At 45.4% G+C, this 17,372-nt stretch overlaps 1 protein-coding gene across 17 annotated transcripts in view; it reads right to left on the reverse strand.

Annotated features, from left to right (window-relative positions):
- DTNB (dystrobrevin beta) overlaps positions 1–17,372 on the reverse strand; it is a 204,876-nt gene that overhangs the window by 146,573 nt on the left and 40,931 nt on the right. For all 17 annotated transcript variants that reach the window (XM_054820030.1, XM_054820024.1, XM_054820029.1 and 14 more), the window contains one exon: positions 12,042–12,147. In XM_054820030.1, coding sequence (XP_054676005.1) covers positions 12,042–12,147 — 106 coding nt within the window. The remainder of the gene's footprint in view (positions 1–12,041; positions 12,148–17,372) is intronic.

A 17,372-nucleotide genomic window follows, 5' to 3' on the forward strand; every position in this document is an offset into this window, starting at 1 on the left:
TGGGAGAGCTTTTCGCAGAAGAGGTGACTTCAGACCACCAAACTTCCCTCGCTCTTCCCCGACTGCGAGCTGCCTCTTGCACCTCTACAGCTTAACCTGAAGAAATCCCCAACGTGCCTCTAAATCTTAACATCTCGAGAAATTGAAAACGAAATTAGGTGTGACACGCAGAGTCGCCATCAGAAGTAGGCCTAAATAAATAAACAAACGAACAAATTAATTCCCTGTTCTTCTACCCACAAACAACCAACCACAGACTCGCTCCATTTAAGAGTTAAGTCTTCAGAATGAACAAAAGAGGAAAGTGAGAAGGAGGTAAAGGAGATACCTTGCCACGTCAAATGCATCTTAAAAGGTGGAGGGTGGAAGGGTGGAGGTGAGGGCGAATTATAGGAGCAAATAGTTTAGCATTGCTGTGGGTCTAGAGCATAAGTAATTACAGACAGGTATAAATAACGCTGCTATGGAGAAAACTACAGGAAAAAAGAACAGCTCACTGGCCAACCGGCTGAAATTCCTTGATATGTCTATTACAAACCATTGAAAGATGTAAGAGTAATAATTACAGAGAGTCTGAAGTCTTGATCTACGATAAAAATGATGTAGCTGTTCTAACTGAGCCTTGGTGCAATACAGCACAAGGCAACAAGGTTAATGCAGGGAGATACGCTGCTACGGGAAGGTCTGGCCAGTTCGGCGGTGCAGAAGTGCTGGCTACCTCAAGAGCAGATGCGTGTGCCAAAAGCGTTGAAAACGCCTGGGTAACTGTTAAAGCAAAGACAACTGGAGCATTGACCGGGTCAGGAATGCCATGGATAATTAAGCCAAGACGCTCGGGTGGATGACGCTTTATTGCAGCACACTGCAACGCTGTATAAAGCAAGGACTTGGTTGTGGTAGGCGATTTCAATATACAACGCCCCATGGGAATGGCCTCCAGAGGAACTGGTGGCTTAATTCCTTTTTTTTTAATACAAAAGGTGGAGAGAGCAATGAAAAGAAAGACTTCTTGATTTGTATCAAACAGTAGAAAAGAACTGGTTGAAAAAAGATGATGACAAGCGACCTTAAGTTAACACGCCAACAGAAGAATTTGGTGAATTTTAGGAAGCAGGGGAGAGAGAACCTGACTTCGATGCAGCACATTTCAGTAAACTCATGAGAATTAGTAGGTAAGCTACAGGAAGAAACAATTCAACAGGAAAACTGAGTTAGAAGAAATGTCAGTTCCTTAAAGAAATTATGCTAAGGAAACTAGCTCAGTGCAGAGAAAAGAGCAGGCTGCAGTAAAACACTGCTGGGGCTAAAATTCAGAGCTCCTCAATAACCTAAAATTCAAAAGGAAGCCTACAGAAGCAAAAACTGAGACAAAGTACTAATGAGGGTTAAAAGAATAACTCCAATATCCAGAGACAAAGTCAGAAAAACAGAAGGAGAGAAAACGAGCAGGGGATTTAAAAGGGACATGACAAGAATTGTAATCAGGATCCTTAAAAGGGTGTGAAATTATACTTATGTAACTACTGACTTCTCACGGTGTTTTAACTTGCAGGATACATACTGGAACAAATAATAAAGGGAAGTACTGTAAGGACCTGAAGAAGAACAGAGAAACGAGCCACGGACGACATTTGCCAAATCAACGTAATGTCTTTCCACGACAGAGTAACTGACCTTGAAAACAGGAAACAGGCATCTTGTGTCATCGATTTTTCATTTTACTTCAGTAACTCTTACAAAACTGGTCTCCCATGATATTCTCATGACAGAGGGAAATACACAACAGATGAAAGGACTGTAACTTAGATGTGAATCTCATTGGAAAAAGACCAGAGAGCAGTTAATTGTCAAAATGGAAAGATCTAATGAGCAAAGGGCTTTATTCCAGGTCGCGCACTGCTCGATATTTTTCATAAACGTACTGAACGATCACCAAAAATGTCCGATTTGGGGCATCACATTTCAAGGCAGATGTGGGTTAATTATATGAAGAGAAGAAAGCGATAGAATTGTCTGAACAATATCTAGCAGGCATCTTAGCTAGGAGCAGACTGTGAGAAGGCAGCATCAGATGTGCAAGAGGTACTTACAAAAACACCGGTTCGCTCTCCAGAGCCAAACCCCCGGTACTTAAGGGTTTAAACTGCAATAAGAAAAAACTCATGCTAGAACATTAGGAAAAAACCTTTCTCACCCTAAGAATATTTAAACACTGATCTCACCCCAATGTCAAGTCCAAAGAGGCATCGAAACTTTTCGATAGAGAGAGGATTTTGAGAAGCAGTGAGGCAAATCTTTAAAGAACTTTTACATACATTCAGGTTTCCCCACCTTTTCAGAAATGCCTCTTCTCTTCCCCGCCTCCATGCATTTAGAAGATCTCCAAGATGAAAAGGGGACAAAAGGACTACAGAGTCCTGAACCAAAGAATCAAAACCTTGAAAGTGATATGCCTGATTTGGGAAAGCAGTAACAACATTCCGACAAAATACAACATGAGGCAAAATAATAATGGTGACAGCACTCAATGTTCCGCAAAGAGCATGCTCTAAAAATGCCTGGCTAAGAGAAGAGTGGGACACTCAGGATCAGAGACTGTTAGATCACGGGCAAGGTATCTGGCCATCAAGACAGAAACCAAAGAGGTGCACTTCTTGGTTTGTTTGTGGATTTTTTTTTTGTTTGGGGTTTTTGGTGGGTTTTTTTCTTTTTCTGAAAGTGACAAAGTTTAGTTATGGGTGGGAAACAAATAACTGAAGTGGAACAGCACGTTTCCTCCCAGCACCGACCCGCTCTCTTCCCCTTCCTGGCTTACTGGCAGGTGGTATGTCATGATCAAATGTAGATATTACTCTTTTCCCATTTCTTTGTTCATTTCTGAATGCTGTAAAATACGGTGTTGCAAACTTTATTTCTTTCCTCTCCTGCTCAGATGACTTTCCAGCTCCCACCTGCATAAATCCAACCGGACCGAAGTTGCCATGAAGTGGCCAAGCGAAAATGTTTTCCACGTCATTGACGTGCCCAACTCCAAGTCACACTTGAACCACCACGACCCCTCCTGCCTATGGACTGTAAGAGTTCACCTCATGCCCCGATCCATTTTTCATCTCTCCTTCCTACTCCTCCTTTCCTGCCTCTGAAATACTTCCAATCACAATGCTCATGCTTCATTTTTCTCTGCCTCAGTGATCGGAACATCTTCATTGTTGTTGGCACCTCCTCTTTTGAAGGTTTCCCTTTACGCAAGGCTCCCTGCCACATGTGGGAGTGGGAATTCCAGCTTCTTTCCACTTTTCACTGCATCCAAATCTTCAGCCTTTCCCCTTCCTGGCTGCCAGTACTCCAGACTCAAACTTCCTACTGGGTCTTTCTTGAGAGAGACAACCTGCTCCACCCCCCGTCCCGCAGCCCAGTTCCCTATGGGAAGTGCAGGAAGGGCAGGGGAAGGAAGCAGCTACAGAGACCAGGAACCCAGTTCTCCAGTCTGGCTTTTCCTCCTTTTCCTGACTCCAGATCCCATATCTATATGCAGTGAGTTTTTGCTTTCCCTTCTTTTTCTTCAACTGACACAGCCAGTGACTCTCCCTGTAGTAGATTCCCTCGCAAGTGTTCTGCCCCGCACTGTGGGACACGTCCTCCTACCTCCCATCCCACCTGACCCGTCCCAGCATCACTAACTGCTCAGACTCCTGCATCGCAGAGAAATCTCACCACAACACTAACCTCACCCATCAAAGCTGTGTCCTCTTCTCCTTTCAACTCTGCCAGCCTCCAAAATTCTCCTGGAAGTAACCTTTAACTCTCCGCTGCAACCTTAACAGTATTTTTGCCATCAGTATTCAAACCTTCAGTCATCAATCTTCAAGTCACTATTCAAATCTCCTCTCTTTTCACTCCAATTTCTTCTGTGATCAGGACATGGGACATTCTTCCAAATGAAAACCGGAACAATGTGATGTGACCTTTCTCCTCTTCTCCCCTCCTCTATCACACTATAAATCCCTCACTGATGCAAAGACCTTCTTGTGCCGTTCCTTTTTTTAGTATTATTTTCTTTAGTCTGTTCCCCTTGCTCTCCAACATCCAAATATACACATGATTTAGGTTTTCAGGTTCCAAGGACAAAAAACTTTGACCATATTTTCTTCTCTAACCCCAAGTTCCTTTGTCTCTAGGCTCACTGAATGCACGCTCACTGTCCGATGTCCCTCTCCTCCAGTCCTGATCTTCGTAAACCCCTCTGCCTCCCTCATTTCCACAGAAGCCATTCTGGCCAAATTCCCTTATTACTGTTTCCCACCCAAATGTAGGTATCTTTACCACCAATCTTTGAGCTGCAACCCCCAAATCTGACCTTCCTCCTTGTCTTGAAATCTCCATATACTGCCCTGGCTCCATGTATTCATCTTTTATATTTTGACTACAGATGCCAAAAAACGCCAGTCTTTGCTCTGTCTGGACAATGCCCTTCCCATGGGGGCATATGACTGGGGCTTCCAAAATAGGGCAGCAGCACAAATGATGGATTGCTAAAATGAAATAATGAGGAAGAGTTTTGGAGGAAAGTGCGGATCCATATTTTGGACATGTTGTTTCAAATTACCCTAATTTTAAAGATACATGAGAGAGCTAAGAGAGATGCAGGACTGAGTGATCAGAGACTGGTCTGGAACTGAGAAGCATATCCAAGTGGTCTGCTTACACACAACCGAGTATTTCTGTAGGAAGAACAGTATCAATAACAAAATGTAGATAGAACTAAGTGGGGGAAAAGAACAGAGCCTTTATTACATTGTGTAGAAGAAATTCCCAAAGACATTAAAATCTAGCAGGTAAAGGAAAACGAAAATGACAGCTGCAAAATACAAGAGAAGAGGAGATGATAAAAGTAGAGAGCTAAAGCATGATGAAGACGTCATGATTCAACATTTTCACAGAAAAATGTTGCAGGGAAAACCTGGAAAAACCCCACTGCTGAAAACCCTGGCTAAGGCAGAATTAATGTTGGGGGAGAAATGTTCTTTGAAGAACTTGCCACGACTATAAATACAGACTTCTATTTTACTATTCTGTTACACGTGGTACTCCTAGCTACATCTATAAACAAGACGTACTGCTACAAGACTTTGCCTTGTGCTAGTGGACACAGGGCAGCAATATTTGTGCACATACCCGTAACTTCTCAATTCTGTTACTCCAGCGTAAACCACATACCAAAGACACCGTTAGCTAGGAGACAAACCCCAAAAAGCCTGGTACTCCAAAGACAGCGCTCCCTACCAAGCTGTATGCACTTGTACCACAGCAATCACGCCTAGGATATAACGCACATGCCAAGCTCCAGGTTTCAACTCTGATTTCAGATTTTTCCATGGAAACTATTCAAATGAGTGGAAAGAGAACTCTTCCAGGACATTAAAATCAGTGGATAGAGGTCTGCTCAGGTGGCAGTCAGAGCAGGATTCTCCACCTTCCTATTGACTGCAGCAGGAACCTGACCTCCTCGCTCTAAATTAACAGTTGTGAATACGCCCAAATACTCTTTGGTCCTGCGTTCTGCTGCCAAATCTCTAAACAAAATCTAATCTCTGGGACTGAACATACTCTGCTCTGCTCATTGTGGTGGAACACTGCTTTACAACCTCTGATCTACAGACCACGAGGATCCGATGGACTACTTCCACGGCATCAGAGGCTATGAGGAACAGAAGTGATCTGGCACATGCTATGCAGCAGCCTATGTAGAAGAACCTTTTAAAATGATCTACGTTCCACTGGAAAGCGTAGGGACCAGCACAACAGAAGAAGACTGAAACGCGTTACAGAATTTGTACCCAGAAAAGAAATGATGGGCTTAAACCCTCACAGAACACCACCAGCGGGACACGCTCCAAGGTGCCAGCTCCGATGATGGCTCTAACCAGGGCACGGAAAACCACAAGTGTATCTCAGGACCCAGCCTAAGTTGTGCAGAGACTCTGCTGAGGAGTAGCTTCACATCTTCCTGTACGCTGTGAAAACACTACACAGAATTACCAACTTACGCTACCTAAGTTACCCCAGACAGGAGTTAACGTGCCAGGGCAGCATGGACTGAAATATCTTTGCAGAGGCTGCTTGTTGAAACGTGCTTTGAGGTGTTTGCTATCACTGGTACGTAGACACTGTGCCTCCTGGAGGGGTACCAGCCTTCCCAATTACAATGATGTCTACGGCAGTTTGTAGCTTCCTTTCCCTTTCTTTAAGGCGACCATCTGGGGAATCTAAATAGTTTACAACTGGTCTTTAAGGGCGAGAGCTCACAATCAGCAGAGTCTTCCTTAATGACAGCTTACAATTCAGGCAGTGCAGGAAATTACCTATTGCTGGTACAGAAGATTTTAATGCTACATTTTTCTTATTAAGCCTTTTTTTAACCTACTGAGAAGCCAAGGACAATGCAGACCTCCATGATCCTCCAAGATGCAGCCCTCCCAGATCCTCTAAAACAAAACCTGAAAAAGTTCTGGCTCTTGAGTATTCATAAAAACGTTGTGCCAAAATCACAATATGGAAAAAAGAGACACCAGTTTCTTGGTGGACGTCAGCGATACATTCAGAGAAGCAAATTATTTTGATCTTCTGGGAAAGGTAAAGATTTATTTGTCACAGACGGCGGCCAAAGCTTGACTTATAATACCTGGCTGAAGAGCAACTTGAGACGGTTAAAAAAAACATTATGGAAGATTTTTTAGTTGGGAACTCCTAACTAGGAACTGCATTCTCCCTACCACACATCTGGTTTTGTAAAATTGTTGTATTTCAGGTAGGATACAATCCTTACCCTAGAGAGTCTATGAGCTAGCAAAGTATTTCTACAAACGTTAATACAAGCTTAAGATAACAGCCATGGCAAGTTTAAAAGCTAGATATTCTTTTCTATATGTTTCCCTTGTTATAAATGGGAGAGGAAAACACCCATAGCCTGAAGACTTCTTCCACTTGCATTTACAAAGGATCCTATTTCTACAAAAGCCTAACTAAACAGATTAGGATGCCTGCACAAAAGCATACTGTTAGTGCGCTGCATATTAGCATGCAAATTGAGATGATGGTTCTCAAAAACCCCGCGCTGGCCTATTTGTTTAGATCAATACTAGCAATCCGTGGAGTTTATTTGATGGCTTGAGAAAGAAGATATGTTATTTTTTACCTGTAAATGCCATTTCTCCAACAAAACAAGCTCCGTTGAGAGCTTAATTGCCTTTTGCTTATATCAGAGTTGAAAAGACAACCAAGGAAACGGCAGGATTGTTTTGTGGTTTTTTTTAAAGGTGTCAACTGAGGTGTTCAAGTGCCTCTGAAGTAACTCAGCAGTGACTGCCAGAGCAATTAATGAGAATATTTACAAGCTGTGAAGGAGACAAACATCTGGTTGGGAGGAAAGGTTAAACAAAAGCACTACGCTGACAAGGGGCAATGAAAACTAACTTGCAGTGGAAATCAAGAACTGCCTCCAGAGCAAGGCTACCGTTGAACACTACATGGAAACGTGTTCAAGATGGCAGTACCAAGGACACAAACGTAAAGGATGGATCTTCAGGGACTGAGCCTGTTTTTATCAGATAAACGTTGCTTACAGACCGGTGCTGGAAGAGGAGAACTTCAGGGGATGATTTAGTGGGATTTCCATTGCAATCATACCTAGAATCACAAGATTCCTGAATAGCTGAGGCTGGAAGGGACTCTGGAGATGTGCTCAAAGCAGGGCCAGCCAGAGCAGCTATGGTCAACCTGGTGACCTTTTCTGCCAAATCATTTTCCAGGCAGTCAGCCCCAGCCACCCGTGTCCTGGGCTGCGTGTCCAGCAGTGTGAGCAGCAGGTCGAGGGAGGGGATTCTGCCCCTCTGCTCCGCTCTGCTGAGACCCCCCTGCAGCGCTGCGTCCAGCTCGGGGGTCCCCAGCACAAGAAGGACATGGAGCTGTTGGAGCCAGGCCAGAGGAGGCCACGGAGATGAGGCGAGGGCTGGAGCACCTCTGCTCTGGAGACCTCAGGCTGAGAGAGTTGGGCTGGTTCAGCCTGGAGAAGAGAAGGCTGCGGGGAGACCTTAGAGCCCCTTCCAGTCCCTGCAGGGGCTCCAGGAAAGCTGGAGAGGGGCTGGTGCCAAGGGCAGGGAGTGACAGGCCAAGGGGCATGGCCTGAAGCTGCAGGAGGGGAGATGGAGATGGAATGTGAGGCAGAAATCCTTCCCTGTGAGGGTGCTGAGGCCCTGGCACAGGTTGCCCAGAGAAGCTGGGGCTGCCCCTGGCTCCCTGGCAGTGTTCAAGGCCAGGTTGGATGGGGCTTTGGGCAAGCTGGGCTAGTGGAGGGTGTCCCTGCCCATGGCAGGGGTGGCACTGGGTGGGCTGGGAGGTCCCTGCCCACCCAAACCCGTCAGGGATTCTGTGGTCCGCCTTTATAATTTCCACTCACAAAGGTGGAAATGTTTCACGGTTCTCACAAGTTCTAGTATCAGACCACAACAGAACAGAGGTCCATCAGCTAGAGAGCCCTTCAGTGGCAACCCTAGCAACCAAGCTCCAGCATCGGGGTGGTATCCGTTACCCTCCCTATGGTGACTGCTGCTGATCTCAGCTTACCCTGGATGTGAGAACCTGTTGCTACGAAATCGCACAGTGCTGAAGCCTAGGCGCCAGCTGTAACTTAAAATGTAAACACCGACTGTACCAAATTAATTAAGGGCCTAAATCAACGTCTGAAACTTAAGCCCCTTCACTAATTGTGGAGCACTATGAAACAACTCCAGTATTTTGTCTGGGAACCTAACGCCTCAGATTTCAGCTCCAAGATCTCCGCTGGAAGATGCCAGTCCCTGCCCCATCCAGCGCTGAAGTTCCCAGCGTGCCAGGCCTGGAACAGAGCGGTCCCGCACACGGCACTGAACGGCGGCTCAGGAGCAGAACCGGAGGCAACGTCTCCAATGGCAGCAGCCCATTATCAAGTGATGGGTGAAGACTGGAGAATCTTTGTGGCCAACTCTTTCCTCCAAATCAGCGGACTGGTTTTAGCTGGCTTGTAAGGCTGACAAAAGTCTGATTGAAGGCATTAGCACAACACACCATCACACTCAAATAAAAGATGAGCCTGGTTTAAACCAGCATTGATTTCTGTTTCTTTCATGTTTTTGCCTACGTTTTGGAAAAGTTTTCAATTGAAAGCAGGGGACGGGCACTCCTGTAACCTCCCACGAGCCTTCATTTCAACAAAAATTATGGGGTTTTAATATATGCAGATAGTAAAACATACACAAGCCTTACAAAGTAACTTCATATTAATTTGACACAGAATCCACAGCAGCAGGCATTGTCAGCACAAGCTTCACATCTTCCATCTTCTGCTTTTTAAACACTGAAAATGGCCATTTAGTAGGAGATACTCAATGCAGATCTATAGCAACAATGAACTCTTGCATATGTCCTGCCCCAGACTTTAAACTGCCAAGGCTTCTGGCTTGCTTTTTCCTTAGCGGCACATCTGTAATCAGAGCTGTGTCTTCCCTCAACATTTCTTTTCCCACCACATGTCCCAGGAATCCCAAGCTCATTCCTTCTACTGTCCCCATCCTTCAAATCTGCTGTTTTTACCTTCCGTGGTCAGGCCCCCACACCAAGCCTCCCTTAACTTCTTTTCCTGTGGGGACACAATCCAGACTTGCTCTCGCCTACCAAAGCCTGCTGTGGCTCAGCACATCCCTCTGTACATCAGCTGCAATGATTTCTCATCAGCACTTTTAAGCAGAAGAACTGCTGCCTGACTCTGGAGCAAAAATACCACTTGCAACAGAATAAAAGTTTCTGAGAACAAAAAAAAAAATTGTAGTAACTTAGAGGGCTAGAACACTGGTACGAATTATCGATGGTAACATAATTCAGCAAGCAGCTTGGGAGGGAGCTGTAGAACAGGCTGATAAGAATTAGAAACATATTTTTAATGCCACAAACATTAAAAGTTATCCTATCAAGTTATCTGAACACTAAACCTACGTGTAACAACTCCTGCGTGTAACGTAGGATTAAATCTGGTTGGCAGAAGAAATGAATGGGGAGAATCTCAGGCTGCTTGGAAGAAAGCGTCAGAAAAAGGGGCACTTGTGCACCTGCTCCCAGTGCAGATGGCTGGACTGGGACCTGCACATGATGGAGCAGCCATATCGCACAGCGGGGGTGAGGGGAGCTGTCAGATAATATAGGAATGCACGCACTAATCTCTAAGGATGGTATTATTCTGGGTATCTAGTAATTTCCTCCAGGTACCTTCAAGCAGAAAAAAAGATGAGACTATGGATTACCTCCAGATCTTTCCAGTGTTGCACTTCTGTCCAAACACTATGTTTAAACATTCTACCCTTGCCTAAGCTCTGTGCGATTCTATCCTGACCTGTAATTCATATAAACAGTTTTACTGCCTGTTTCCTTACTGTATTTATTCCACAGTGTGCTTTCCTTGAAGAACAATTTTATAAGGATAAGAGGATAAAGGAAGAAGAAGAAAGCAAGAAGTCCTTCCCTTCTGTTAGTGCAGCCTGTCCCGTAAGCGTGGCAAAGACACCCCAGTACTGTAGTTTACCCGACATTTTAACCAGATCAACCGCCTCACCTTTTTGCTAAGTTTTCCCATAAGATTTGTCTGTGTAAAATTGCTTCCCTCAAAATTCTTTTAAAAAATCACTTTTTCAATGAGACCCTCGGTTACCAGGAAACATCTGTAAACACATAGAGCAACTGGGAAATTCACCTTCTCTTCTGCTGCAATGAAGAAGAAAAGGCCCACTGAGCACCGCAGCTCCCATCTCGTTCACTGCTGAGCAAACGCAGATTAAATTCACAACCAGATACGCTTTGCAAGAGGATCAGGAGGAGACAACGAAACAAATGCCAAAACCCAGCATATCTAAACCACAGCAATACTTAACCACGTCACAGGCATAAATGTCAAGAAACAGAGAATGGAATATAAATCATGAAACTCAGCTAGAGCCAGGCTGCCAAGCTGTGCCTGTAACCAGCCAGGCAAAGCCAAGGGCCCAGAGCTTATCTACCTGGGTTTTAAACGGGAGAAGTCTGCACACCGTGAAAGGACTATAAATGCATTCAGCGGAAGAAGCAGCAGCAACTAGAAGGGCAGGGGTTTTGAAGGATGGTAACATGATTTTACTCTTTGGGAAGGAAACAGAAGATGAAGTTTAGTTTATGGGTGAAGGGAAAAAAAAGGTGTTTGTTTTTTTTTTCTAGAACCGACATACAAAACATCATACACATATACTGTGTGCAACCGTACAATAAATTAAACACACCACTTTTTTGGCCACTGAAAAAAACAAATAGTTTCGATACATGTGCACCACCTTCTGCAGGAAACCTTTTTCTTCCCTGAACTCCATAAAGCCCCCTCAGCCAGATGACTTTTTCATCACTCCTTCTCACTGTTAATCTTCACTTTTCCATCCCTTATTGCTCCTTAAATACTTTCCATAGGCAGGAAACCCCGGACATTTTAGCTAAGAAAAGGTCTGGAAGTGAGAGGAGCCGAGTATCTAGCTCCCATAGTGAGCACTGAAGTGCCTCGTGTGCTCAAACGCCGCTCAGGACAGCCATTTGAACATGTACCAAAATCTCTGGGAGTTAGCACTTGAAAGCGTACGTTAAAGCATTGTTCAAGTGAAGGTTTTTAAAAGTTGCAGAATAAACATGAACATTTAGAGAATATCATTTTTCTGCTGCTTTTTTTATCATCTTCCACTACTAGCAATGCTAGAACTCTCAAACTAATCCTGTTTTGCATTGTTGCTGATGATTTCATAAAGTCAGTCTTTATCCCAGAAGCACAGAACGCTTTTCACTCCAACAAAAGTCTGGGCTTAAATGCTCTGGAACTAAGACCGCGGGAAGGATGAAGGCATTAAGTGCTTTGTTACGTGAGAAAGGACAAGGTATTTACACATGTTGAACAGAAACCCTGCTCTGACTAGATGTTTCAAACAAGAAAATATTCCATTTACCATTTTCAACATGGGCAAGTCTGTGCATGAGAGGCAGCCACACAAGGCACTGAGGAGGTGGATCAGCCATCAATGTGTCTAAAAACATGTTTAGCATGACCTTTTTCTGCAAAGAAAAGAGAAATAGAACTTAATTATAAGAAAAAAAATCAATTTTATATACCAAAAACTACTTCAGTCTTAAAATCTCTCTATGACTCAAATTCTGTCTACCGGGAATATTTCATCTGCTATAAAGAGATAAAAATCACAACTTCTTTGCTCAGGGAGTTTCCATCTATGTTAGGCAAACAGTAACACCACAAAGAAGGTAGTGGTATAGACGTGATATGATCATGCACAAATCAACGATAAACAGACAACAGAAAGCTCCAAGAAACGGAGGACCGGCCGGTCGGGATTGGCTCCCGAGTTGCAGTTAGAGATTCTTGCTTTGAAGAGGGATACAACACGTGGGAGCGGAGGTTCTTTAACAAGGGAGAAAACGTTATTTCAAACATACAGACAGCACTGAAAAAAGCAGACACACAGAAAAGTGTTATGACAACAAATATTAATACACAATCCATGCAGTAAATGGGGTTTTTTTAAAGGTAAAATAAGAATAGTGGGAGGGGGAGAACTAGGCTAAGTCAATAAAAATGCAATTGAGGTGAAATCATTAGGAGAAGGAAGTCAGGCATGTTTAGGGTAACATTTTCTACGATTTCAAATTCAAGCGAGCAAGAGAAAATGCCTGCTGCAAATACAAACAGATAGGGAGCGCTGGTAAGAAAACCAGCTAAGGCTGTTACGGGTGCAGAAAGAGAATATGTTGGCTGTTGCATACAATCGGCTCGACGCTTCAGAACTTCTGACAGGCAGAAGAGCAGCCGGCACGTTCTTCTCACCTCAGCGTACGGCAGCGCTGCTCCGCAGAGCGTCCTCGCCGGGGAGGGGACGCAGAGCTGGAGGAGAAGCCAGCCTGCTGTTCTCACGGCTGTGAACTCATCGTAGCTTTCACTTGTGACTACCGGGCCAAAAATTAAGGTCTGGTTTTGTTGGTCGTGGGTTGTTTGGCTGTTTGGGGGCTTTTTTGTTTGGTTTTTTTTTAATTAAAGAGAAGGTTTATATTTAAAGCATCAATATTTTCGTGATTAGTGGCAAATGTATACATCAAATACCTCTGCAGCTAACTACCCTGGAGAGATAAAACGGAATTATAATCATCTATCCCAGTTACCATTAAGGAAAGTTCTAAGAAATATTTAATCTTACTTCTTCCAGCTTTTATAAGGTGTCCTTGTTCCGGTCTCTCTGCTTAGTAAATGAAAAGCTTTTCCCGAGTTGTTAACTGCTGCTCCACGAGAGCCCAAGGATTTCCTTTGCCAGACACCACGCCAGAGGCACGACCTGGGCTGGACCGAAGGCACGGGTCCCGCCTGCCCTCCCAAAGCCACGCCATCCTCCAGGCTGCCAGCGGCGACACACAGCCAGCCTACCTCCCCTCTCTTTGGGGGAAGAAATCCAAACTCTTTTAACAGACCCACGCCTCGGTAAGGCCGTGAAACACTCCCAATGTGCTGAACCAAGCCTTCCGACGGAAGAGAAGCACAGGTTTTAACTGGGAAGGGAGCGACTGCGGCGTGCGATGTCTGCTGCCCGCGTAACCAGGAACCGCTGTGCTGCGGATGTTAAACGGCAGCAGCCTCTGTCATTGATGTGCGGACTGTACGCGTCAAATCTTTACATAATTACCTAGTCGCTTCCTTGTACAACCTTATAACAATGCCTCCAAGGTTCCCAACTTGGCCCTGGCTCTCACCTCTCATACAAGAGTAGGAAGGTTACTTCGAATAATAAATACTGCTCACAGACGGACAAGTTGTCTGGAGACAAGGCTCAGGATCCATTAGACATCACACCCATGTTTAAAAAAGGAGGGTTCTGGGAACTCCCAGTCAGCCTGACCTCCATGCCTGTTAAGATCTGGAGCAGATCCTCCTGGAAAACACGCTGAAACTTATGGAGGACGGAGGTGATGAGAGACAGCCAGCATGGCTGCATGAAGGACGACTCACGCCTGATTAATCTAGTGGCCTTCTGTGATGTGACTGCATCCATGGACAAGAGCAGAGCTACGAGGGCACGTACCTGGACTTCTGTAAGGCCTTTGATACCGTCCACCACAACATTCTGGCCACTACATTGGAGAGATACGAGCCTGACAGATGGACTGTTAGATGGATCAGGAATTGGCTGGATGGCCACAGCCAAAGAGTTCCAGTCAATGGCTCAATGTTCAAGTAGAAACCAGTAATGAGTGGCATCCCTCGGCGGTCTGTACTGGGACCGGTACTGTTCAATGTCTTAATCACTGACATAGACAGTGGGATTGAGTGCACCCTTGGCAAGGCCATGGGCAAGGTCCTGCACGTGGGTCGGGGCAATCCCAAGCACAACTCCAGGCTGGGCAGGGAATGGATGGAGAGCAGCCCTGAGCAGAAGGACTTGGGCTGTTGGGGGACGAGAAGCTCACCATGAGCCGGCAACGTGCGCTGGCAGCCCAGAAAGCCACCCGTGTCCTGGGCTGCGTGTCCAGCAGCGTGAGCAGCAGGTCGAGGGAGGGGATTCTGCCCCTCTGCTCCGCTCTGCTGAGACCCCCCTGCAGTGCTGCGTCCAGCTCGGGGGTCCCCAGCACAAGAAGGACATGGAGCTGTTGGAGCCAGGCCAGAGGAGGCCACGGAGATGAGGCGAGGGCTGGAGCACCTCTGCTCTGGAGACCTCAGGCTGAGAGAGTTGGGCTGGTTCAGCCTGGAGAAGAGAAGGCTGCGGGGAGACCTTATTGTGGCCTTTCAATACTTAAAGGGGGCTCCTAAAACAAATGGAGAAGATTTTTTACTGGGACCTGTAGCGACAGGACAAGGGGCAATGTTTTTAAATGGAAAGAGTGTAGGTTTAGCTTGGACATGAGGAAGACTTTTTTTTTCATGCTGAAGGTGGTTTGACACTGGCACGGGCTGCCCAGAGAGGTGGTAGATGCCCCATCCCTTGAAACATTCAAGGTCAGGTTGGACTGGGCTCTGAGCAACCTGATCTAGCTGAAGATGTCCCTGCCCATGGCAGGGAGTTGGACTAGATGATCTTCAGAGGTCCCTTCCCACCCAAACCATTCTGTGATTCGATGACTCTATGATTAGACAGTGATATATGATACTCACAGTGGCAGAAGAACCTTAACCTAGCAGGAGAGCTTCTTTTTGCTACAGATAAGGATGTTACTCAAAGAAAAAGACTGGTTCCCTTTAAGCAGTGAGAACCTTATGAGTTGTCAAAGCCCGTGTATGGAGTGATGCAACTTCCACGTAATTCACCAGAGGGCAGTAGGGACACAGGCTTTGGGGTTTTTCCACCCATACAGGTGGGATGTTTTGCAACCAACTGACCAAAAAGACTCACGTAGCGTTATCAGTACTGCACCTTGTCTGTCTGGGCATAGGCATTCCCGGTAATGGCTGAGCTGACAGGAAAGCAGACAGCAGTCGCCGCCTCCTGGAAATTACAAACGTGTCAGAGAAGGAGCCTAGGTAAAGCCCTTTCTTGTAACTGGTCTAGCATTTCCTACTGGGTTTGGAACCCAACCATGGAGCAACCACAGAAACATCGCTCGGTCACCATTCGTGATGCAAAATGCATCAAACAATCTGATGGCAGGTTCCAAATTCCAAGAACAGAAACTGAAAATTAGTAATTATGAAGGCACCACCAGTCAGGAGGGTCAAATGCTCCCCAGGAGAACAAACACATTTCTGCATAGATCCTCTCGGTAATCACCTGCTTACTCTCTATCCTACTGTAATAATTGTTTATACCAATTGCTGTTAGCATACCCACTTGTTTAATAGCTCTGCAGGCTCAGATCTTCTCGCAGGCGGGTGCAGTGGCAGGTTATACCAATGCTATTCTTATACCGAGAAGAATACCACAGGCTTGCTTCAACAGCAACAACTCAGCCAGTTTTATTGTTACGCTGCCAACGTGCTTGTTTCAACAAGATGTTAATGCATGTATTTCCCCACAAAATACTGGCAGAAAACCACATCCCCTGAGCCAACACAAAGATATGTGATTTTTAACTCTACAGTGATCAAAACAAGTTACACCAGCCTAAGCAGCTGGTCTTAGACCCCACCTGTATCCCTAACTGTCCTGCAACTCGTGCTTTAATTGCAACTCTGGAGTATACTCACACCGCCCTTTATTCACAAGACCATCCTCTCCTCAATAACTATATCCTTATCTCACTTTGACAAGACCGCACACCCTGACCCTCCTTCTGACCCTGTGAAGCTTGGGCAGCCGGTTCAGCTATCAGCCATACCATCCATGACGCCTAAGCCCGGCGATGCTTTAGCAAAGCTTTTACATGAGCAAGGTACGCGCAAGTCAACGCCTCTCTAGGCCTGCTCGTGTAGTTTGTGCTGCTGAGTTTCAACAGGATCACGTGCAGTTTGACCCCACAGAAGCCAAGCTCCTGGCTCCCAAGTCTCTGAAGCGAACTTCTCAGCTCACACTGCAATTAAACTGCTCCGTAAACGAGGGATGAAGTGGACACACCTCTGCAATGACAGGACAGGCTGTGATACGAACACAGACAGATTCTGACTAAGGCAGGGAATGTCATGGTGATCCAACGTCTCTGACAAATAGATGGACTGTAGCCAAGTGAACAAAAGTCTTAAGAAAAGTATGACATGATATCCTACATCTGCGGAAGCCCCCACTTGACCCAGAATAGTAAATTATTACTGGAAGCTCTTTATACATCTGGAAGCCATCACAAAGAATGCGGCTCTTGCCAAAAGCATCCCAACAAACTCCATTTTGTGTAGGCAACAAATTTGAATTATTCCATCTGTGACCCAAGAAATGAAACCGAGTTGTGGCATGTATACAATCCCTGACACTTTGCCTATCCGCCCTTTCACCACTCAGACAGCAGTAAATTATTAGCCTTTTGCGCCTCAAAGAAGTGGCTCCAGAACCAGGACCTCCATGAAGAGCCAGGAACCACAGCTGGCCAGGAAGGATTTGTCTCTTGGTAGTTTAAGTAACATGAGGGAACGTTCCTGGCACTAAAACTCAAGCAGGCATGCTTTTGTGTTATTAAACCTGTGCCTGGTTTAACCACTCACTCTCTCAAATGATTCCAGCATCCAGATCAGGTGTTAATATCAGCTAGGAATCATTTTCAATAAACAGTTTCCACGTAACCACCCTGCTTGAGGGAATAAGAGAGTTTAATAGCATGGATGTGGTTAGACCATTCCAGTCAGCGTTAGGACCACAGAA

The sequence above is a fragment of the Grus americana genome, chromosome 3, assembly GCF_028858705.1.
Source record: "Grus americana isolate bGruAme1 chromosome 3, bGruAme1.mat, whole genome shotgun sequence".
In the NCBI taxonomy this organism is placed as follows: Eukaryota; Metazoa; Chordata; class Aves; order Gruiformes; family Gruidae; genus Grus; species Grus americana.